Below are 21863 nucleotides of genomic sequence, written 5' to 3' on the forward strand. Positions count from 1 at the left end.
AAAGATGCTCACGATCACTCATCATCAGGGAAATGCGAATCAAAACCACAATGAACTACCACCTCATACCAGTCAGAATGATTAACTCAAAAGGACAAGAAATAAGAAGCGTTGGTAAGGATGTGGAGAAAAGGAAACCCTGCCCCTGTTGGTGTAAATGCAAACTGGGTACAGTCACTGTGGAGAATGGTATGGGGGTTCCTGAGAAAATTAAAAATAGAAATACCATGTGATCTAGTAATTCCATTGCTGGCTATTTACCGCCCCCCCATGAAAACTAATTTGAAAAGATACATGCACCCCTATGTTTATTGCAGTATTATTTACAGTAGCCAAGATATGGAAGCAACGTAAGTGTCCATCCATGGAAATGGATAAAGAAGGGCGCCTGGGTGGGTCAGTCGTTAAGCAGCTGCCTTGAGCTTAGGTCGTGATACTGGGGTCCTGGGATCGAGTCCCGCATGGGGCCACCTGCTCAGCGGGAAGCCTGCTTCTCCCTCTCCCACTCCCGCTGCATGTGTTCCCTCTCTCTCTGTGAAATAAATAAATAAAGGCTTAAAAAAAAAAAAAGAAATGGCTAAAGAAGAGGTGATGTGGTATGTGTGTATACACGCACACACAATATACAATTCCATATTTCTATAATAGAATATCACACAGCCATAGAAAAGAATGAGCGCTTGCTATTTGGGACAACATGAAGGACCCAGGGGATAGAATGCCAAGTGAAATAAGTCAGGCAGAGAAAGACAAATGCCATATAATTTACTTATGTGTGGGATCTGAAAAAACAGTCTAATAAATACAAACTGGTGCTTGCAGGGGCAGAAATGGCAAAGGTGGTGAAGGGGATTAAGAGGTTCGGACTTACAGCTGTGAAATGAGTAAGTCCCAGGGAAGAAATGTACAGCATAGGGAACACAGTAAAGTAGTAACGTGGCAGATGGCAGCTGTGGTTGTGCGCATCGTGTAATGCATGGCACTGCAGGATCACGCTGTTGTACACCTGAGACTTATGTAACATTGTATGTCAACTAGACTGCAATAAAAAAAAAAATTAAGAAAAGGTAGTTTCATTTCCAAAAGGGACAAAAATCATATGGGTGTTCATTTAAGTCCGAGTAGGAGGTTTATAAAATGAAAACCACTATGGAGCAGTAAACGAAGATACTAACGAATAGTTAATAGCCTCTTCCTGGTTGCAAAGACTCAAGACAGCCGAGATGACACTGGGCCCAGCGGAACCAGAGCGCCACGGGAGGGCAGATGGTCAGACTGCCTTGGAAGCTCCTGGAAGCGGTGGCGGGTTCCCGCATCCCGGGACTTGGCAGGCGGGGGTGGGGGGTGGGGGGGGGGGGGGGGGGGGGGGGTGAAGCCGGCTGGCACCATCTGGTACATACAGGCTTGGGAAGCCCGCCCCTCAGGAGGTCAGACCTGCCTGTCCCGGGGCGGGGCCTCGGGAGCTCGCGGCCCAAGTGGGCGCGCCCAAGTCCTGGAGTCCAAAGGCCAAGGAGACAGTGAGTGCGCTGCCCCTCGCCTCCTGCCGGGCTCCCAGTGCGGGCTTGGGGGGGGGGGGGGGGGGGGAGATAGGGTGGGGGGGGGGAGGGGGGGGGTGGGGGGGGGGGGGGCGGGGGCAGGGGGGGGGGGGGGGGGCGGGGGACCCTCTAGGCGGGTGGTGACCCTGCAGTCACCACCCCTGCCAATCACCACCACTAGCGCTCCCAGCCTGCCTTGTAACCAGCTCTCTACTATTCCCCTTGCAGGGGCTCAGCACCTTCACCTTTCAGCTTTCTTTTTTTCTCCTCCTGGCAGTGGCTGCCCCCCGCGACGCTGAGATCCGGAAGGACGTGCAGGTGTCAGCAGAAGGGCCTGGAATAGCCACGGAGGAGCCTCCGTTGAGTGGGAGCACTAGGCTTTTGGAAGCCCAGCCGGCCTGGGCCTTTGCCCCACAGGATCAGGGAGGAGATGGGAGTGGGGTGCAGGGCAAAGTCTGGGCTTAGAGCTTTGCAGGAGGAAAGCCTAGCCAGGCCTGGATGGGTGGGGATGGGGGTGCTGGTGGTTATGGGAGACTTTGCCTGTGGATAGCAGTTCTAGCTTTTCTCTCTCCCCACCCCTACCCTGCCCTTGACCTCTGGTCAGACCTACTATGGGCAGGTGCTGAAGAAAACAGCAGACCTCCAGACCAGTGCCTGTGTCACTGCAGCCAGGCTGGTCCCCAAGCATATCCGGGAAGCCTTGAGGAATGTACATGAAGACATATCCTTGAGGTAAAGTGCCCTGTGCTGCTCCCCCATACCCCCATCCTGGAGACTCTAGACAGCAGGTTTTCAAAAGATAGTGATGCAGTCACTAGGGAATTAACCCGTTTTCTTCAATCCATCCAGTTTGCCTTGCCTATCATAAAACTGGAAAAGCAAATGGGACACCTGGTTGACTCCGTGGGCTAAGCGTCTGCCTGCAGCTTAGGTCATGATCGGAAGGTCCTGGGATCCAGTTCCGTATTGGGCTCCTTGCTCATCAGGGAACCTGCTTCTCCCTCTGCCTGCAGCTCTCCCTTCTTGTATTCTTTCTCTTTCTCTCTCTGACAAGTAAATAAATAATCTTAAGAAAAAAACTGGTAGAGGACAGCACTGATCATCTTACAGCCCTGTTTAAAAACTCCCAATGGCCGCCCTTCCCACCCCATCCCCCTTTACTCGGGATACATTCATACGCTTTGGACTTGACATTCAAGGCTGTGCAGTCTGGCCCCCACTTCCTAGCCAACCCCAGCTCCTTCCGATGCACTACACTACTCTAGCCAGACCTTTCCCTCCCTCCTGCCTCACGTGCCGTTACTGATCTGGAATGCCTTCCCTCTCCTTTCTACCTTCCAACACGTCACTGATGTCCTACCTATAATGTGAAGCCGCCTCCATCCTTGAGCACCCTCTTCCCTGAACTACTATAGCACCTACTGCCTGTGCAGTAGATCATGGGAAATGTTTTCTGTGCTCGTGCTTTACCTCCCCAGTTAAATACCTCCAGGGAACAGAAATCTTGTGTCACATTTCTTCTCCAGTAACTAGCACAGTTCTGGACCTGTAGTAGATGTTCAGCTATAATGCTTCACTAACTGTTTATTAAACAAATATTGTAAATGGCTTGTTTGTCTTAGTACCTGCTACAGTGTCCAACAATGGTGACAATGATAAGCAAAGAAGACAGAGTCCCAGTTTTCTTTTTTTTTTTTTTTTTAAGATTTTATTTATTTGACAGGCAGAGATGACAAGTAGGCAGAGAGGCAGGCAGAGAGAGAGAGAGGAGAAAGCAGGCTCCCTGCTGAGCAGAGAGCCCAATGAAGGGCTTGATCCCAGGACTCTGGCTGGGATCATGACCTGAGCCGAACACAGAGGCTTTAACCCATTGAGCCACCCAGGCGCCCCCAGAGTCCCAGTTTTCATGAAGCTTCCAGGTTAGTGGGGGAAAAGAAATACCTCAATAGAAATCCAGTGAATGATGGAAGCAAGGAGGGACAGAAAAGAAGGAGAGAGGTAGGAAGGAAGGATTTGTAAGATTTAGCGATTCTACATATTCTGGTCTCTAAGGGGAAAATAGGGGTACATGGCTGTGTTTTCTGTTTTCTAGGTATTATGGCTGTGGTCTGGTCATCCCTGAGTGTCTGGAGAACTGCTGGATTTTGGACCTGGGCAGTGGAAGTGGGAGAGATTGCTATGTCCTGAGTCAACTGGTTGGTGAGAGAGGACATATCACTGGGATAGACATGACGGAAAGTCAGGTGAGGCAGTGATCTGGACGATAAGGAGGAAAACTTCTCAAAGGCATTCTTTTTTTTTTTTTTTAAGATTTTATTTATTTATTTGACAGACATAGAGAGAATCACAAGTAGGCAGAGAGGGGGAAGCAGGCTCCCCACTGAGCAGAGAGCCCTATGCGGGGCTTGATCCCAGGACCCTGAGATCATGATCTGAGCCAAAGACAGAGGCTAAAGCCACTGAGCCACACAGGCGCCCCTCAAAGGCATTCTTTTAAAGATAAAGTTGTTTCCTTTGTGACTCTTCAAGGGTAATCTAAGAAGGCTGCTGAATGCAAAGCTCATTGGTGCCACTAGTGCTTCCCACCCTGAAGGCTGAGAACTTTGACAGTTAGGGGCTCTTCTGGGAGAACAGAGTGAGAGGTTTGACCTCATATATGAATATCATGATGACCCCAAGGAGTCTGGTTTTTCCTTTACTTCTCTGCTATCTATCTTGAAGGATTTTGTTATTGAGTGAAGAGTTTACTCAAGCAAGATCCATGTATCAAGGGGCACCTGGCAAGCTCAGTCAATAGAATATGTGACTCTTCCTCTCTGGGTCAGGAGTTCAAGCCCCACATTGGGTTTGGAGCCTACTTAATTACAACAAAACAACAAAACTAAACAAAAACCCAGGTATCGAGCTGGGACTTTATCTCTCATTGAGTTGTCTCAGACTGTAATTTATCCTACATGCCCAGAGGAACCTTATATACTTTTCCAAAAATATATTATGGGGGAAAAAAATTATATATATATATATATATATATATATATATATATATATATACACACACACATACATATACATATACACACACATATATATATATAGAATGAATATTCCATTTGTAATAGGAAAGTTTTATTTAAAAAGTAGCATATTTTAAAAATGATTATCAAATCCATATATATGTATATATATATTTATATATGTTTTTATTGGTCTTTTTAGGTAGAAGTGGCTAAGAAGTATATTGAATATCACATGGAAAAATACGGCTTCCAGACACCCAATGTGACTTTTCTTCATGGCTACATAGAGAATTTGGAGGAGACTGGAATCAAGAATGAGAGTTATGATATTGTTATGTAGGTCTCTACCCTTATTTTTGTGAATATAGCCCATTTCCTGTTGAACACAAATGTCACCACTCTTTGCTGAACTGACTCTCACTTAGGGTGTTAAGCCTGCCTTAATAAAGGGAGGGGAGCTGCTCTCAGGCCCTTGTAGCCCACCGGTCTCAGAACACAGTAGACCAGGAGAGAACTGATTGTAAACTTCACCGTGAACAGATGAGTCCAAAAGAACGACAGCAGGACCACTGAGTCTGCTCATACAACACACACCGACCTGTTCTCTCCAGTATTACTGTAGCAGCAAAGTGTAGGATTCTGTGTTCCTCCCTTTCCTTTGAGTTGTTGTCAGATCATGCCCGGGTGACAGCCTTAATGAAGCTGCTTTGGGCGAATTTCGCCAATTTACATGTGGCCTAAGACATGCATGGTGGAGGAGGCATTGGGAACCAGCCTTCGTGCTGTTGTGTGGTGACCATCAGCGCAGACACCAATTGGGAGTGTGCCTGACTTTTTTTCCCTGCCCACGCAAATTGGCTAACAATTTATTGCAATTTTAAACACTCCATCCATCTCCTTTTTCTTGGGAAAAAGTAGAGTGTGGGGAAGAGAGGAGGGAGGCAGGAAGAATGGTGTAGCTTTGGGGAATGACGGAAGACATCTTTAGGGACAAAAGGATTTGAGGCACTCTGAATAGTGTGTGAATTTACCTGACATTCCATCTGGTTTTTTTTTTTTTTTAAGATCAAATTGTGTCATTAACCTTGTGCCTAATAAGCAATCCGTGCTGCAGGAGGCGTACCGAGTGCTAAAGGTAAGAGAAGTGAGGCAAGTGGTCTTTCCATGTCAGTAAGAGCAGATGGGATCTGACCTGTTCTTGTCCCCTTGAGCTGAGAGTCCCAAGTCTTGCCATTTATTCACTACATTAAAAAGGGACGGCAAAAGGGGCGTGGAAGGATGCCCCAGATTTATTTTCCTCTCATGTCATAAAAGCTAATAAATCCAAGAGTCCTGATTGTCACTGGATGCCATGAAATAGTTGCCTTATGGCAGTGTCTCCTCTTGTTCCCTGCTGCGCATGGTCCTGGGATAGCATCCGTAGAATGGCAGGAACTTCTGGACTGACTCCAGAAGACTGCTGTGGATAGACTCTTCCAGCTTGTGTAGTGTTTCTGAGGGCTGCTTATTTCATCTCTATCAGGATTTCACATCTTTGGGGATAGAAAAGATGGAACTTCTACATCAACGACTTTGTAAAAGGAAGACTCTCAGGAGCTCCAGGCCCTCCACATATATCATGAAATGTGTATCTTTGTGATAGAAGATATAAGATTCTGAGATTTTTGGTTTACAGAGCGTGCCGTAGAGCTCAAATAAGAATATGTAGGAATGATTTAATAAAGTCTTATTTAATATGTCATCTTACGGGCCAGTTCACTATCTTCATCAAAATGTACTTCTAAAAGGTGAAGTTGTTATATTACAGTCTAGACTCTGAGCCCTTGAAACTAGCTAAATACAGTCTTGAAAGTCCTGATTCTTATTTATATAAAAATATAATTATTATTATAAAAATGAATACCATTATAAAAGTTTTTTTTTTTTTTAGATTTTATGTATTTATTTGACAGATACAGCAGAACACAAGCAAGGGAGAGGGAGAGGGAGAAGCAGGGCCCCCGCTGAGCAGGGAACATGATGTGGGACTTGATCCCAGGACTCCAGGGCCCCAGGATCATGACCCGAGCTGAAGGGAGATGTTAAATGACTGAGCCACCCAGGTACCCTAAAAGTTATATGATTTTTAAGGGAGAAGAATTCAGGAATACTATTTTTTTTAAAGATTTTATTTATTTATTTGATAGAGAGAGATCACAAGTAGGCAGAGAGGCAGGCAGAGAGAGAGAGGAGGAAGCAGGCTCCCCGCCGAGCAGAGAGCCCGATGCGGAACTCGATCCCAGGACCCTGAGATCATGACCTGAGCCGAAGGCAGCAGCTTAACCCACTGAGCCACCCAGGCACCCCAGGAATACTATTTTTTTTTTAAATTAGTTATACAACCACCTAGGACTGCATTTGGTTTGGACTTGCTAAAATTTTCAGCACCTCAGTATCTTTATTTAGGAGAGAAACACTCTTGAAAAGCCATTTTATTGTCTGTAAGGCACTGAAAAAAAGTCTTGGCACACATCTATTGCTTGTAACTAGCAAGACAGCTGTGATTTGTTCACCAAGGATTACCTCAGTACTTCTGTTGGTTTTTATAAAATTGATTTTATCTCCTCAATCGTTTCTTTGCTATCTGGGACTAATGTCATCTTTAACCTTGTTTGGACTAATACTGCTTCTTCAGCATGGTGGGGAGCTGTATTTCAGTGACGTCTATGCTAACCTTGAATTGCCAGAAGAAATCAGGACACATAGAATTTTATGGGGTAAGTGTTGCTTTGTTTTGTTTTATGGCTGACACTTGTTCATGTGTAGGGCTCCAGTTGCTAATATCCAGGAGGAGGTTTTGTGATGTGGGAACACGTGGGACTAGGTGTGGTGGCTTCTGTCCCCTTTCTCCTCTGCCACTCAAGAGTGGTATGACCTTGGACAGTTTAATTAGTCTCTTTGAGTCATTGTTTTCCAAATTGTAAAATGCAGAGAATAATACAATCTTCCTTATTGGGCTATTATGAAGATTAAATGAGATAGTGGATATGCAAAATACTTTGAAAACTGTAGCATGGCAACCCTTTGGGGACTGAAGCTCCTTCATCTCCTTCTGTTCTCAGTGTTACTATGTTATTTATTCTCTTATCGTCACTTACATGGAGTCTCTGGAAGTTGAGGAGACGAATGCATGCCTGTGGTCAGTCTGATTGTGAAATCAAAAGTTCTTAATTTTAGGGGCACCCGGTGAGCTCTTTCAGTGGAGCATGTGACTCTTGATCTCAGGGCTATGAGTTCAAGCCCCATGGTAGGTATAGAGATTACTAAAAAAAAGAAAGAAAGAAAGAAAGAAAAAAAGAACCCCATTAAAACAAACAAACAAACAAACAAACAGTTCTTACTTTTAGAATAAGTTCTGTTAACTTTTTTCCTGTCATACAGTAACAAATGAATATTGTTAAAATGTTGGAAAATACAAAAAGAAAAAGAAAAAAATTACTGCTTAACCATGTAACGTGGCAATAACCTCTTTAACATTTTAGTATAGATCCTTGTAGGGTATGTGTGTGTATAATAAAATTTGGAGCATGCAATCTGTAGAATTTATTATCCTAATTTTATTTGGCATGTTTCCTAAGCCTAAAATCTTTAAAAATGTGTTTTGCGAGTGTGTATTTTACATAGTGTATTGTACAGCTATGCCATCATTTATTTGACCATTTCTGTATGGGTAATCACTTGGGTTCTTTCTAATTTGTTGATATAATAAATTTAAAAAACTTTAAATTGCCTTATGACTATTATTAGTAGTTATTATTCTAGTAGCAGGTTATTTATGATAATCTGGAACTGGCTGGTCCGAAGGTAGTGAGTTATCTCAATTGATTGTTCACAGTCAGTTATGATAATCTGGAACTAATAGGCAACTTTGTAAATTATCCTTTATATTTTTTTACTCACATAGTGTAGTGCTTTTCGGAAGGTAGCCTAATCCATCCAGAAATATGATTGCAGCTGGATGCAACCAGCACATTAGTGAACCATTGAAAACCATTGAAAAATGGTTTGCAGAGGCCATCAGCTGGCATATTCCATTTTAACTGTGACTTTCTAGAACTTGGGGGGACGCTCAGGTCCCTTTTCTGTTTCTAGGAAATATATTTTAACTAACACCATATCCCTTTTTTTTTTTTTAAGTTTGTGTATTTAAGTAATCTCTACACTCAATGTGGGGCTCAAACTTATGACCTTGAGGTCAAGAGCTGCATGCTTTTCCAGCTGAGCAGCTGGGAACCCCAACTAATACCATGCCTGATAATTTTATAGCAGAGTAATTTCTTGAATACCTAGTTGTGGTCTGTGATTTTTCTTTTTTTCTTTCTTTTTTTTTTTTTAGGTGAGTGCCTGGGTGGTGCTTTGTACTGGAAGGACCTTGCCATCCTTGCCCAAAAAATTGGTTTCTGCACCCCGCGTTTGGTCACTGCCAATCTCGTTACAGTTCAAAACACGGAATTAGAAAGAGTGATCGGTAAGAAAGCAGCAGGGAATGTTAAAACTGCTCCTTGAAGGGTTCAAATGTGGGGTTTTGTGTGTTTTTTCAAATGTGGTGTTTAGCAAGTGTGTACTGAATGGCCGTCACTGAAGGAGACTTTGGGTCATCTGGAAACATCCATCTTGTCTTCTGTTTAATAGCAACCTCCCAGAGTTTGGTATTTAATAAAGCACTTCAGTTATTCAGTAAATGAAGTGAACTGCCAGAAAGATAACTGATGGCATGCAAAGAAGAAAATCACCTTTATGATGTGTGCTCTTCATCCGCTAAGCAAACCAATAGCCATTTGGTGCCGGAGCTGAACCACGGGTGAATTCTGTTTCAGGTGACTGTCGTTTTGTTTCTGCAACATTTCGCCTCTTCAAACTCCCTAAGACAGGACCAGCTGAAAGATGCCAAGTGATTTACAATGGAGGAATCACAGGCCACGAAAAAGAACTGATATTTGATGCAAATTTCACATTTAAGGTAAATAAAAAAATTCCATAATTTTGGACATTCTTTCTACTCTTATTTTTGCTCTAGGGACCCTTTCTTTCTTTCTTTCTTTTTAAAGATTTTATTTATTTATTTGACAGAGAGAGAGAGATCACAAGTAGGCAGAGAGGCAGGCAGAGAGAGAGGGGGAAGCCGGCTCCCTGATGAGCGGAGAGCCCGATGTGGGGCTCGATCCCAGGACCCTGAGATCATGACCTAAGCCAAAGGCAGACACTTAACTGACTGAGCCACCCAGGTACCCCAAATATTGTTTTTTGTTTTGTTTTGTTTTTAAGATTATTTATTTATTTATTTGACAGACAGAGATCACAAGTGGGCAGAGAGGCAGGCAGAGACAGAGGGGGAAGCAGGCTCCCCGATGAGCAGATAGCCCGATGCAGGCCTCAGTCCCAGGACGGTGAGATCATGACCTAAGCCGAAGGCAGAGGCTTAAGCCACTCAGCCACCCAGGTGCCCTCCAGGTACCCTTTCTTAACCTTGCATTGCTTCTCACTTTCCTGGTATTGGGACATGTGCGTGTGTGTATGTATGCTTTCGCTGAACCGTTAAAAGCAGACATCGTGACATTTTACCCTTAATATTTCAACATGCATCTCCTAAGAATATTCTCCTACATAACCACAGTATCACTATCACACCTACGAAAATCTTTTATAGAAAGCATCCATCAGACTTCAGATTAATGGAATTACAGAGAAGTGGGATGGAAAAGAATAGAAGTATTGTGCAACAGTATTTCAGTGGTTCACTTGTATCATCGAATAAAGGAACTCTTAGTGTTTAATGACAACACATTGATATCTGTACTACTCTTTGCAGGGCCGTCTTTATTCTCTCAATATGGAAAAGTATAGGCTTTGGCATCTGACACCTGGGTTCAAATGCTGGCTCCTTTATTTATTACTTGGATAAACTTGAATAAGTCCTACTTTGAGATATAGTTTGCTGTGTTGCAAGAGTAGGATAATAATACCTACTGTGTGGAATTTCTGTAAGATTAGCAATAACATAGAGGTGCCTGACTGGTTGACTTAGTAGAGCATATGACTATTCATCTCCGGGTTGTAAGTTCAAGCCCCATGTTGGGTGTAGAGATTACCTAAAGAATAAAATTTTAATTAAGATTAGTAATAATATAGCAGAACCTGGGTACACACTGGGCACTCAGTAAATAGAAGATATAAGCATGATTGTTCCATAGGTAGAAGGATTTAGTGTTTTGCACCTCTGATTTTTTTGGTCCAAGTAGCACCTTCACAGTTCTTAACTACCCCCTGGTGCAATGGAACTACTGATGCCTTTTCACTGATCTGCTGCCCCTTGATGTACTGCCTGCTTTGGAGAGTCACAGAATCAAAGTGGGAAAGGCCTTTGAACCCATTGCTCTGATACAGTGGCTCTCAAAAAAAAAAAAAAAAAAAAAAACCACCACCACCAAAAAAATTTTTAAGAGCAGAATTTTTTTAAAAAGCAATATCTTATTTAAAAAACCAGTATTTGGGGGGGCGCCGTATGTTAAAGCCTCTGCCTTCGGCTCAGGTCATGATCTCAGGGTCCTGGGATCAAGCCCTGCATCAGGCTCTCTGCTCAGCAGGGAGCCTGCTTCCCCCTCTTTCTCTGCCCACCCCTCTCTGCCTACTTGTAATCTCTGTCTGTCAAATAAATAAATCAATCAATAAATAATCTTTTTTAAAAAACCAAAAAAAACAATATTTGGGGTATCTGGGTGGCTCAATCATTTGTGTCTGCCTTTGGCTCAGGTCATGATCTCAGGGTCCTGGGATCGAGCCCCCACATTGGACTCTCTGCTCAGTGGGGAGTCTGCTTCTTCTTCTCTGTCTGTCTGCTGCTCCTCCTACTTATGCTCTCTCTTGCACTCTCTCTCTCTCTCCCAAAATGAATAAAGAAAATCTCAAAAAAATTTAAAAAAACCCAAAGCTTACTATGTGTCAGATGTTACTTTATATAACCCCAGTATATGAAGTGGTGAATGCAGAGCTTATCTAAAGGGAGCAGGGGTTAGATAGCCCAGACTCTCCTGTGTTCACTCCTGCTTCCCAAAGCATTAGTGTTCCCAGGCACACTGGAGCTCACAGAAATACACATTAACTATTAATTTAAAACCACATTTTAATGATGAATAAGGTGATACTCAATTTTTTTTCCCTATATTTTCTACATCTGTCTCTGGGAACAATGAGTGTCTTTTTTTTTTTTTTTCTTTGCCACCAAAGAAAAACTGATTATGACACTGGTCAATTGCATTTTGAAATCAGCATGAAACTAATAGCAGGGTCTGAATAGAAGAGAATATCATATCATATTTTTGTCCTGAAATGTCACTCCTTATTAAAACCTTTGCATTTCTTTTATTGAGGTTAAAGTGGCATTTCTTAGTAAGTATGTTTTTCCTGCTGCCCTTCAGGAAGGTGAAATTGTTGAAGTGGATGAAGAAACAGCAGCTATCTTGAAGAATTCACGATTCGCCCAGAATTTTCTGATCAGACCAATTGGAGAGAAGCTGCCAGCATGTAGTGCCTCTTGTGCTTTAGGATCAAAGGTTTGTTTGGCTTTCAATCCCTATCTTGACACGGACTGCTAAAATAAGAAATCATTATTCTTTTAGTTGGCTGCTATAAATAATTTATAGCCTGTTTGTATCTTACAAAATGATTTGAATTAACTTCGTAACTTTATTTTTCCAATCTGGACAGTAAGTCAGAGGTTCTCAACTTGGTGTACCCATGAAGGGACTTCAGGGCATCCATGAACTCCGTAAAATTTTATGTGTAAATGTGTATTTTCTCAAGAAAGGGTCTATTACTTTCATCAGATTCTTAAAGGAGTCCAGATACAAAAAAGATTAAGAGCTACCTTGGAAAAAATTATTCAAGTATTTGTTTTCTAAATTAAAAAAAATTCTTTTTTAAAGATTTATTTATTTATTTATTTATTTGACAGAGAGTAAGCGATCAAGAGAGGGAACACAAGCATGGGAAGTGGGAAAAGGGAGAAGCAGGCTCCCTGCTGAGCAGAGGACCCAATGCGTGGCTCGATCCCAGGACCCTGGGATCATGACCTGAGCTGAAGGCAGAGGCTTTAACCCACTGAGCCACCCAGGCACCCCAAGTCCCATCCTTATTAAGCAGTCATTCTTCTATCTCCCCTCCCTCTGGCCTCTGTCCATAACTAATTTGCTTTCTGTCTCTGGATTTTCCCATGGTGGACATTTTTATATAAGTGGAATCATATACTATAATGGCTTTTTGTACCTGGACCCTTTTACTTCACATATAGTTTTCAAGATTTATCCATATGTCAGTATTCCATTCCTTTTTATGTCTGAATAATATTCTATTGCATGTATATACCACATTTTGTTCATCCATTCATCAAGTTGATAGTAGCTTCTTTCTACTCTGGCTATCCCGAGTAGTACTGCTATGAACATGCATGTATGTGTCTTTGTTTGAGTGCTTGTTTTCACTTCTTTTGGGTCTACACCTGGTAGTGGGATTGTTGGTTCATCCAGTAATTCTACATCCAACTTTCTGGAGACCCACCAAACTTTTCCACTGTGGCTGCACCATTTTAAATTTCTACCAGCAATGTATCGGTTTCCAATTTCTCTACATCTTTGCCAACACTCTGTCATTTTCTGTTTAGTTTTGATTGTAGCCATCCTAGTTGGTGTGAAGTACCTCCTTGTGGTATGGATTTGCATTTCCCTAGTGACTAGTGATGTTAACCATCCTCTCACATGTTTGTTGACCATCTGTATCTTTTCTTTGGGGGAAATGTCTATGCAAATCCTTTGCCCATTTCTTTTTAAGAAAGGGAGAGAGAGGGAGGAGGTGTAGCAGGAGAGGGAGAGAATGAGAATTTTAAGTAGGCTTCGTGCCCAGGACAGAGCCCAACATGGGGCGCAATCTTACAACCCTGAGATCATGACCCAAGATGGAATTAAGAGTCCGACACTTAACTGACTGAGCCACCCAGGCCCCTTTGCCCATTTTTTAATTTGGGCTGTCTTTTTATTGTTGAGTTGCAAGAGTTCTTTATATATTCTGGATATAAGACCCTTATCAGCTATATGGTTTGTAAAACTTTCTCAATATTTTGTATGTTGTCTTTTCACTCTCTGTCCTTTGATGCACAAAAGTTTTTAATTTTAGTGAAATTGAATTTTTCTTTTTTTTTTTTTTTTTTGGTTGCTTCTGCTTTGGGTGTCATAGCTAAAAATTCATTGCTTAATCCAAGGTCACATAGATTCTTCTAGTACTTTCATGGCTTTGCTTTTCACATTAAAATTTTGAACTATCTGGAATTCACTTTAACATAAATGTTGAAATACAGTGTGACTATCTCTCCAAATATTAACTAGTTCAAATTTTCCTGTTTACTTATTAAATCAATCCCCCACCATTTTGAAAGGCTTATTTTGATCATATCTTAATTTCTCCCATGTATACTTGAGCCAGGATGCCACTATATTCTAAAATGATCATTTTCTAAACTATTTTAGATTCCTTTTGGGAATTATTTTAGTATCTGAAATATTGGTGTAGCATTTTCTAAAGCATTTTATCACATTTTACCTCATGTCATCTCTACAGCTACCCTAGGAAGAAGGCAGGTAGGTAGTTATAATAGATAATAGCTTCCCTCTTTGCATTTCTTTTCTTTTCTTTTCTCTTTTTTTCTCTATTTGACAGAGAGAGAGAGAGAGATCACAAGAAAGCAGAGAGGCGGGGGCGGGGGGAAGCAGGCTCCCCGCCGAGCAGAGAGCCCCATCCGGGACTCGATCCCAGGACCCCGAGATCACGACCTGAGCTGAAGGCAGAGGCTTAACCCGTTGGGCCACCCAGGCACCCCCACTCTTTGCCTTTCTTATATATTTAATCCTTTCCCCCTATTCATGGTACCAATTATTTAATTGATCCATTCATTAATTTATAATATTGTATTTAGAACAGGCTGAGTGATGGATTTCAAGGCTGTTTTGGCTGACAGAACTTACAGCATTCACCAAAGTCACACCAGTGATGTGTCAAGGCACTGGATGTTGGAAGCCCCAGGAAATAACGATACTGATGTTGCTGTGCTAGGACGGTGGCAGAGTTGGTGTTTACACACTGGCCTTACACTCAGATAGGCAAGGCTCAGATCTGGGCTTTACCAGGCTTGTGTGATCTTGGGTATGTAACCTACGCTCCCTACACGCTCTGTTTCTCCATGTGTAACAGGAAGGTAATAATCACTTTTTCTCCTCAGCTTGTGAGGATCAGTGGGGATGTTCTGTGGGAAATGTTAGCCTGTTGCCTGGCACTTAATACACACTCAAGAAACAGAAGTCGTTACAGTTATGGATTTATGCTAATTAATGTTCTTGGTCACTTGGAACTGTGTTCTAGGATTTCTCATTCTTCCACACACCCTTTCTCCTGGGCCCAGAGATTCTCGAATCTTTTGCCATGAATTTTTTGCTTTCTTTGGCTTGTATGTTGTAGTAATTTTGGATACCTTGAGAATACATTGACACACAGGTAACCCTTAGGCCTTTTTCTGCTTCCTCTGTTATGTAGTAAGCAGTCTTTAAGGGTATAGCTTATTTAGAGATCACTCACCAACATGGTCAGTTTGCAGTTGGGAAATGTTTTTTTTTTTAAGATTTTATTTATTTATTTGTCAGAGAGATATCACAAGTAGGCAGAGAGGCAGGCAGAGAGAGATGGAAAAGCAGGCTCCCTGCTGAGCAGAGAGCCCCATGTGGGCTTGATCCCAGGACCCTGAGATCATGACCTAAGCCCAAGGCAGAGGCTTAACCCACTGAGCCACCCAGGCACCCCTCTAGTTGGGAAAGTTTAATGGAACACAAGAGGCAGGAATTCTGGAGCCCCAAAACCGGATATGGGCTCATTTGGCCACTCTTAGCAGCATGAATCAGCCACAAGCTAAGTGTAGGAGCCCTGGCTAATGCTAAAGTGTGATCTACAGGTTTTGCTTTATCAAATTCTTGAGCACTCTGCTCTTTGTTACTTTTCTGTTTTTCGAAGCAGTTGCCCTTTTGGAAAGTAGAGAAACGTGACTTTGGACCTTTCTGTCCTTGAAACCTTTCAAATGTGATATTGGTATTTTGAATCTCTTGGGAGTTCACCAGTAACAAAATCTTGCTGGTGAGAATCAACGTGTATTTTGAAATGTTTTCATCATTCTCGTTCTCTTGGAACCCAGCTTCCCGAATCCTAGTTAGAAAAGCTGTCGGCAGGTTACAGTTACAAGTAAAAGGAGTGTTTCCTCCAACCACAACACTTCTAGTGTACTCTGGCCGTAAAAAAATTTTCGTTAAGTGGGCTGGCTTCCGCAGAGACCCCTTTCTTCCAGCCTGCCTCTCCTTGACCTCCCTTTTAGTGCGCATGCGGGGTGTACAGGAGGGCTCTCGACCTCGGATACCAGTCATAACTTGCCACGTACTTGAACTGGTTTATCCCACCTGCTCCTTCTCTCATCTGCCTTGTTTCTTTCAGCCTGCGGATGTGCCAATGTCTTTAGATCAGTTCCAAGGTTTTGAAATGGCAATCACTGACAGGGAAGGAAGATTTAAAGAATGAAACAGCTGCGTGTCCTAGAAATATAACCTTGTGTGCTCGGAGGAGGACGTGCCTATCTTTTTTATGGCAGACCTTTCCGATAAAGACCGAGAGCCCAGTACAGGCAGGCACACGTGGTGGGGGTTGATGGTGCCGGCGACTTCCTGACAGCTGCCGCCAATGCGGAATGCTGCTGCTTGCTGAGCATTGACGCAGTGATAACCATTTCTGAGATCCCTTCTCTTTCTTTTGTCCTCTTCCTCCTCTTCTCTTTTCTCCTGCCCTTCCCACTCCTCCTCCCTCCCTCTCTGTTCCTCTTTCCCTCTTCCTCCTTCTCTTTTAATCCCGACGAGGAAAGTGTATGTTGCTATTCAAAGAATTACATTAGGGGCCCTTGGGTGGCTCAGTTGGTGGAGCATCCGACTCTTCATCTCAGCTCAGGGATTGACCTCAGGATCGTGAGTTCAGGCCCCACATTGGACTCCACACGGGGCATGTGGCCTAACAAAAAAATTACATTAATAAAACACTGCAGCATCGGAAATGATGCAAGTAGGATTGTGGTACACACTATCCTGCTACAGTTAATAGCAGTGGTAGTAACAATGTGAGCAAAGGTAGGAATAATACAGAGAAGCTAGTCTTTACTGAACAGGTGAGATATCCAAGGCCCTGTGCCACATGGTCCTCACAATAACCCTTATTATCCTCATTTTAAAAAATTAACTAATTCATTTTAAAAAATTATCCTCATTTTACAGAAGAAGAACTTAAGACTCAGATTAATGTACTAGTCCAAGGTCACAGAGCTAGAAAGTGGTGAATTTGAACCCATGTCAGATTCTGAAGCTGACATTCTTATCCTATATGCTGTACTAGCTCTCCATATCTAGACTTTTCATAGAATCATGGGATGTTGGTGGTGGAAAGGACTATTTATCAAAGTGTCTCATCTTTTATTTCCTTTAAGTCTTGGGATCTTTTAGGGATGGAAGCATGCATTACGAAGTGATACTGATATAATTATCTCTTATTAGTAGAGAAGTCATGGGGTGGGAAGAAGAGGAGTAGAAAATCATTTTCCTGGGTGAAAAGGCTAACTTTTATGACTAGGAATTCAAGTAACAAGAGAAGGAAATAAACAGTGGACCAGAGGGCCTGGCAGAAGCGACTGGCACAGCCAGCCCTCTTCTGGGCTTGGAGATCCCCTGCTGGATGCTAGCTTATTACCTGTTAGGGAGCCCAGATCCAGGCAGGCATCTTCATTCTAGAAGAGTGGAAACTGAGGGCCAGAGGGACCAGGCTCCCCATAGGTAATTTCAGTGAAGGTAGTGGTCCGTAGGACTGTCGGTCCTTCATGAATGTAGGGTCCGTAACTGTCTTGTCCTACCTTCTATTTGCAGTGACCAGTGATCAATAGTGAGAGTGTGCATTTATGTTTAATGAATTAATTATCATTATTTGAAGTGGCTTATTCATGCTCTTGATTTCTTGCCTTTGTGCCTGGTTTTCCTCTGGCCGTGCTGGTGCTGTTGTTGGAGGTATCTCATTTGGAGGCGAAAGGAGGAAAAATAAAGACTACCATCTTGTCTTCTGAAAATTCCGCTTACTCTGCCCTGAGATCTTGCCAGCTGGTGTTGGCAATCTCAACATCTGAACATCAGCAGTTGCTAACAATGGCCTTGGTGTCTAGGACTTGCCTTCTTGTCTTGCGCACATGTTTCTGGAGATTAGAGTAAGGGAAGGAATGAAGTTTCAGCATTTTGGTATTCAGTTCCAGAAGGGTAAAAAGCATTACAGATGGGACTCCCATAAAGCAAAATGAAACAAAATCAACTTTCCTGGTCCCCTAAGGACCACCTTTAAGAGGCTTTAAATAAAGTTTACCTTGAAAGTAGTAAAAACTTGGGACACCTAGGTGGCTCAGTCAGTTAAGTGCCTGTCTTCGGCTCAGATCATAATCCCAGGGTCCTGGGACTGAGTCTCACATTGGGCTCCCTGCTCAGCGGGGAGCCTGCTTCTGCCTCTGCCCGCTGCTCTACCTACTTGTGTGCTCGCTCACTCTCTCTCTGGCAAATAAATAAATAATTTTTTTTTTTTTTAAAGGAAAGAAAGTAGTAAAAACTTGACCAGAAGCTTCAGGACAAGACAGCCACCTTTATAGCTGAAACCCAAGGATCCCACGGAATTATAAAATTTTATCTACCTTCTGGGTAAACCAATCTCAGTCAAACTAAAATATGAGAGTTGTAGTACATCCAAACACCTTTATCTTGTTCTTTCATTTTGGTTTGCCTTTCCTTTTGACAGGGTATAATCACAGATCCATTCAAGCTTGCAGGAGAGTCTGCTGATGCAAAGCCCAGATGTTCCTCTGATATTGCTGGAGGCTGCTGTCCCTAATTTACAGGAGACTGGAAGAAAGGAGCAGAAGGCGAAGGACTTACATTTGTCTTTTAATCTACCCTTCTCCACAGCATAGACCATATGAAAGAAAAAATGGCACAAAAGCCACCATACTCTAGGTCATTGATAAAAATAATGGATTATTTTTTATAAGGTATTAATTGAAGGTTCATAGCACGTGACCGTAAAGGCTAATCAAATAGGTTTTCCTCTCGCTTTGCTAATTCAAAGTTCTGGTGCCACTTAGTGGTCGGATGTGGAACTGAGACGGGGTCTTCAGGCCTGGCCAATGAGCAAGAAGAGCTTCATGAGGAACGGTTGGCTGGCTGGCAGAGGGTCTCAGGAAAAACATTTTCCTTCTGACCTGCATAGCACCTTTTGGACTTTCACCATGTTTGCTCATAAAACAAAGCTCCTACTGAAATCATGCTAATCATGCCAAAAAATTGCAAAATCAGATTTGGTAGGAGTGCTCTTCAGATAACTTCTAAATCAAACGTGTTTTTTTTTTTTTTTTCCAACTGAATGAAGAAAACAAACGAATAATGAATCCCTTTGACCTCATTAAATCCTAAAGAATGACACCGTAGTGACTATCTATAGTAGATCCTTACCGGATCAGGAAAAGAGTGATAATTTTTTATAAAGAGAGGTAAGAGATATAAAAACAGTAGGTTTTCTTTTTCTTTGTAATGTGTCCCAGTTAAACTTCTAGGAAACTATTAGATTTAGTTCTAGCTTCCATAGTTAAAGAATGAGATTGAGGACTATTTCAGGATGATGTCATCATTAGAAAGGAGAACATTATTTAATTGAAGTCCAGTTCCGCTTGAAGACTTTGTTAGGGGACACAGAATGGTGTAAGTCATACATAAGCCAAGGTCCTAGTCTTCAGGAGCTGATCAGTCCTTTAATAACAGCCGTCAAGTGATGAAGAGTTGTGCTTTTTTAAAAAAGATTTTATTTATTTATTTGTCAGAGATCACAAGCAGGCAGAGAGGCAGGCAGAGAGGAAGGGAAGCATCGGGGCTCGATCCCAGGACCCTGGGATCATGACCTGAACCGAAGGCAGAGGCTTTAACTCACTGAGCCATCCAGGCGCCCCAAGCGTTGAAGAGTTTTAATGAGAAAAATCTCAACAAATTCCTCTGACTTCAGTGCAAAAAAAAACCAAGGTGGGAGTGGCATGACCCAGGAGATTTTTTTTATTAGAATACAAATATTCCTCATATTTGTAAAACATTGGAATATATTCTATGTTCCAGACTCCACTTTTCATAAAGCTGTTAAAAATGGAGAAATTCTTAGATTTCTGAGTGGGTTCAACCACAGGACCTGACTTAATACTACAGACTAAGGAGAGGACTGGGTGGTATCTTTTAAGCTCTATTCATCTCTGTGACTTTGATTCTAAACAGTGCTTTTGTGGTTCTAGAGTTCAGTATCTACCCAGTTGTAACCTACTTCAGTAACAGCATTTGTTAGGCCGGTATAGGTGGGATTAAGCATTCTTCATCATCTGTGAGTCCAGAGTCGTCTTGCTAGAAGGGGAAAGGAAGAAAAGAAAGTGCATTCTGGTTATTTGGTTTATTAGGGTTTTCTAAATTTAGAGGGAGGAGGATTTAGTCAATTACTTGTCTTTCTGAATTCTCAGTTCCCCCAAAGATGTTGAGGGATGAATTTGAACTGGAATGTGGAAATTCGTGTTGTGCTTTTCCTAAGAATAATGTACTTTTTACATTATTTTCCCCACAAAAACACACATCGTAAGACTTGCATTTGATCTGGAATCTCGGCAAAATATTTACTAGATGATATAAATTAAAGTAGACTGTTTTGTTCAGAAGAATGCCATACACCGTTACTTGAATATTCAATACAGGCGAGACAACTAGGTTCCTAGACAACTAGGAACGTATGTCTCTTCTTACAGAGGACGTCTCTCCTTTAAGCGCAAGAGACGGTGTGGAATGGTGAGGGGCCGAAATCTGATGGCAAACCTAACAGTTCTTTTCCACTTGGCATTTTGGCCTTGAGAAAATTATTTAACATCTCCGTGCCTTTGTTTCCTTGTCTACATGAAGTTCTTTGAAAGCATAGGTGGCACATGGTTTAAATTGTTACTACTTTGGATCTGTATGGTTGGCTACCAGCATGGGATGGCAGATCCAGCTGAAGACCGGCTTGCTGCCGAGCGTGGTTCAAGAAGCTCCCTGTAGCTCTTCTGACAGCGGGCAGCCTTCCCCCCAATGTTGTGTTATCACCTTTTCAAATATGCAGAAAATTTTTAAAGCCTGTAGCCACTGCCTGTTTACCTACCACATAGGTCACTTGTTCACCTTCATTTCATACATGTTATGCTTACTAATAGCAGAGCCAGAGGAACAGGGGCCTAATTCTGTAGCTACAAACCCTTTACAGAAGATTCTGGATTTATGGGGCGCCTGGCTGGCTCAGTGGGTAGAACATGCAGCTCCTAGTCTCGGGGTTGTGAGCTGGAGACCCATGTAGGGTGTGGTAGAGCTTACATTAAAAACAAAAAAAACAAAAAACAACTCCCTGATATGAGGAAGTTGAGAAGCAACATGGGGGGTTAGGGGGATAGGGAAAGAATAAATGAAACAAGATGGGATCGGGAGGGAGACAAACCATAAGAGACTCTTAATCTCACAAAACAAACTGAGGGTTGCTGGGGGTTATGGACATTGGGGAGGGTATGTGCTATGGTGAGTGCTGTGAAATGTGTAAACCTGGTGATTCACAGACCTGTACCCCTGGGGCTAATAATACATTATATATTAATAAAAATTTTTTTAAAATGGGGAAAAAATTGGCCTTAATGGGTTTAAGGAGCAGATTTTCTCTTAATTGATTATTGTACCAAACGTAGTATTTTCAGTCCTTCGTTTTCATAGGAAGAGAATTCATTTAAAAATCAGGTAAGGCAGGGGCGCCTGGGTGGCTCAGTGGGTTAAGCCTCTGCCTTCAGCTTAGGTCGTGATCCCAGGGTCCTGGGATCGAGCCCACATTGGGCTCTCTGCTTGGCGCGGAGCCTGCTTCCCTCTCTCTGCCTGCCTCTCTGCCTACTAGTGATCTCTCTCTGTCAAATAAATAAATAAAATCTTAAAAAAAAAAAAAAAAAAAGATGAGATGCCCAGACTTAAAAAAAAAAAAAAAAATCAGGTAAGGGGCGCTTGAGTGGCTCAGTCAGTTGGGTAGCCGGCTCTTGATTTCGGCTCAGGTCATGATTACAGGGTCCTGGGATGGAGCTCTGAGTCGGGAATTC

General features: G+C 42.5%; 1 protein-coding gene across 6 annotated transcripts in view; it reads left to right on the forward strand.

The window, feature by feature from the left end:
* The first annotated feature begins 1381 nt into the window (after positions 1-1381).
* Positions 1382-21863, forward strand: part of AS3MT (arsenite methyltransferase) — a 28260-nt gene continuing 7778 nt past the window's right edge. The window contains exons 1-12 of one of the 6 annotated variants that reach the window (XR_009403977.1): positions 1382-1517; positions 1813-1853; positions 2140-2267; positions 3628-3778; positions 4752-4888; positions 5618-5687; positions 7227-7308; positions 8928-9059; positions 9409-9551; positions 12007-12141; positions 18278-18384; positions 18482-18564. Coding sequence is in view for 5 of the 6 variants with exons in the window: in XM_059398466.1 (XP_059254449.1) it covers position 1517; positions 1813-1853; positions 2140-2267; positions 3628-3778; positions 4752-4888; positions 5618-5687; positions 7227-7308; positions 8928-9059; positions 9409-9551; positions 12007-12141; positions 12543-12659 (1137 nt within the window). In the remaining variant the exon portion in view is untranslated. Of the gene's footprint in view, positions 1555-1812; positions 1854-2139; positions 2268-3627; positions 3779-4751; positions 4889-5617; positions 5688-7226; positions 7309-8927; positions 9060-9408; positions 9552-12006; positions 12142-12542; positions 12890-14552; positions 15037-18277; positions 18385-18481; positions 19160-21863 lie in introns of those variants that run through there. The other 5 variants (XM_059398470.1, XM_059398471.1, XM_059398466.1 and 2 more) reach the window with 5 other exon arrangements.

Source organism: Mustela nigripes, chromosome 4 (genome assembly GCF_022355385.1).
Source record: "Mustela nigripes isolate SB6536 chromosome 4, MUSNIG.SB6536, whole genome shotgun sequence".
Classification (NCBI taxonomy): domain Eukaryota; kingdom Metazoa; phylum Chordata; class Mammalia; order Carnivora; family Mustelidae; genus Mustela; species Mustela nigripes.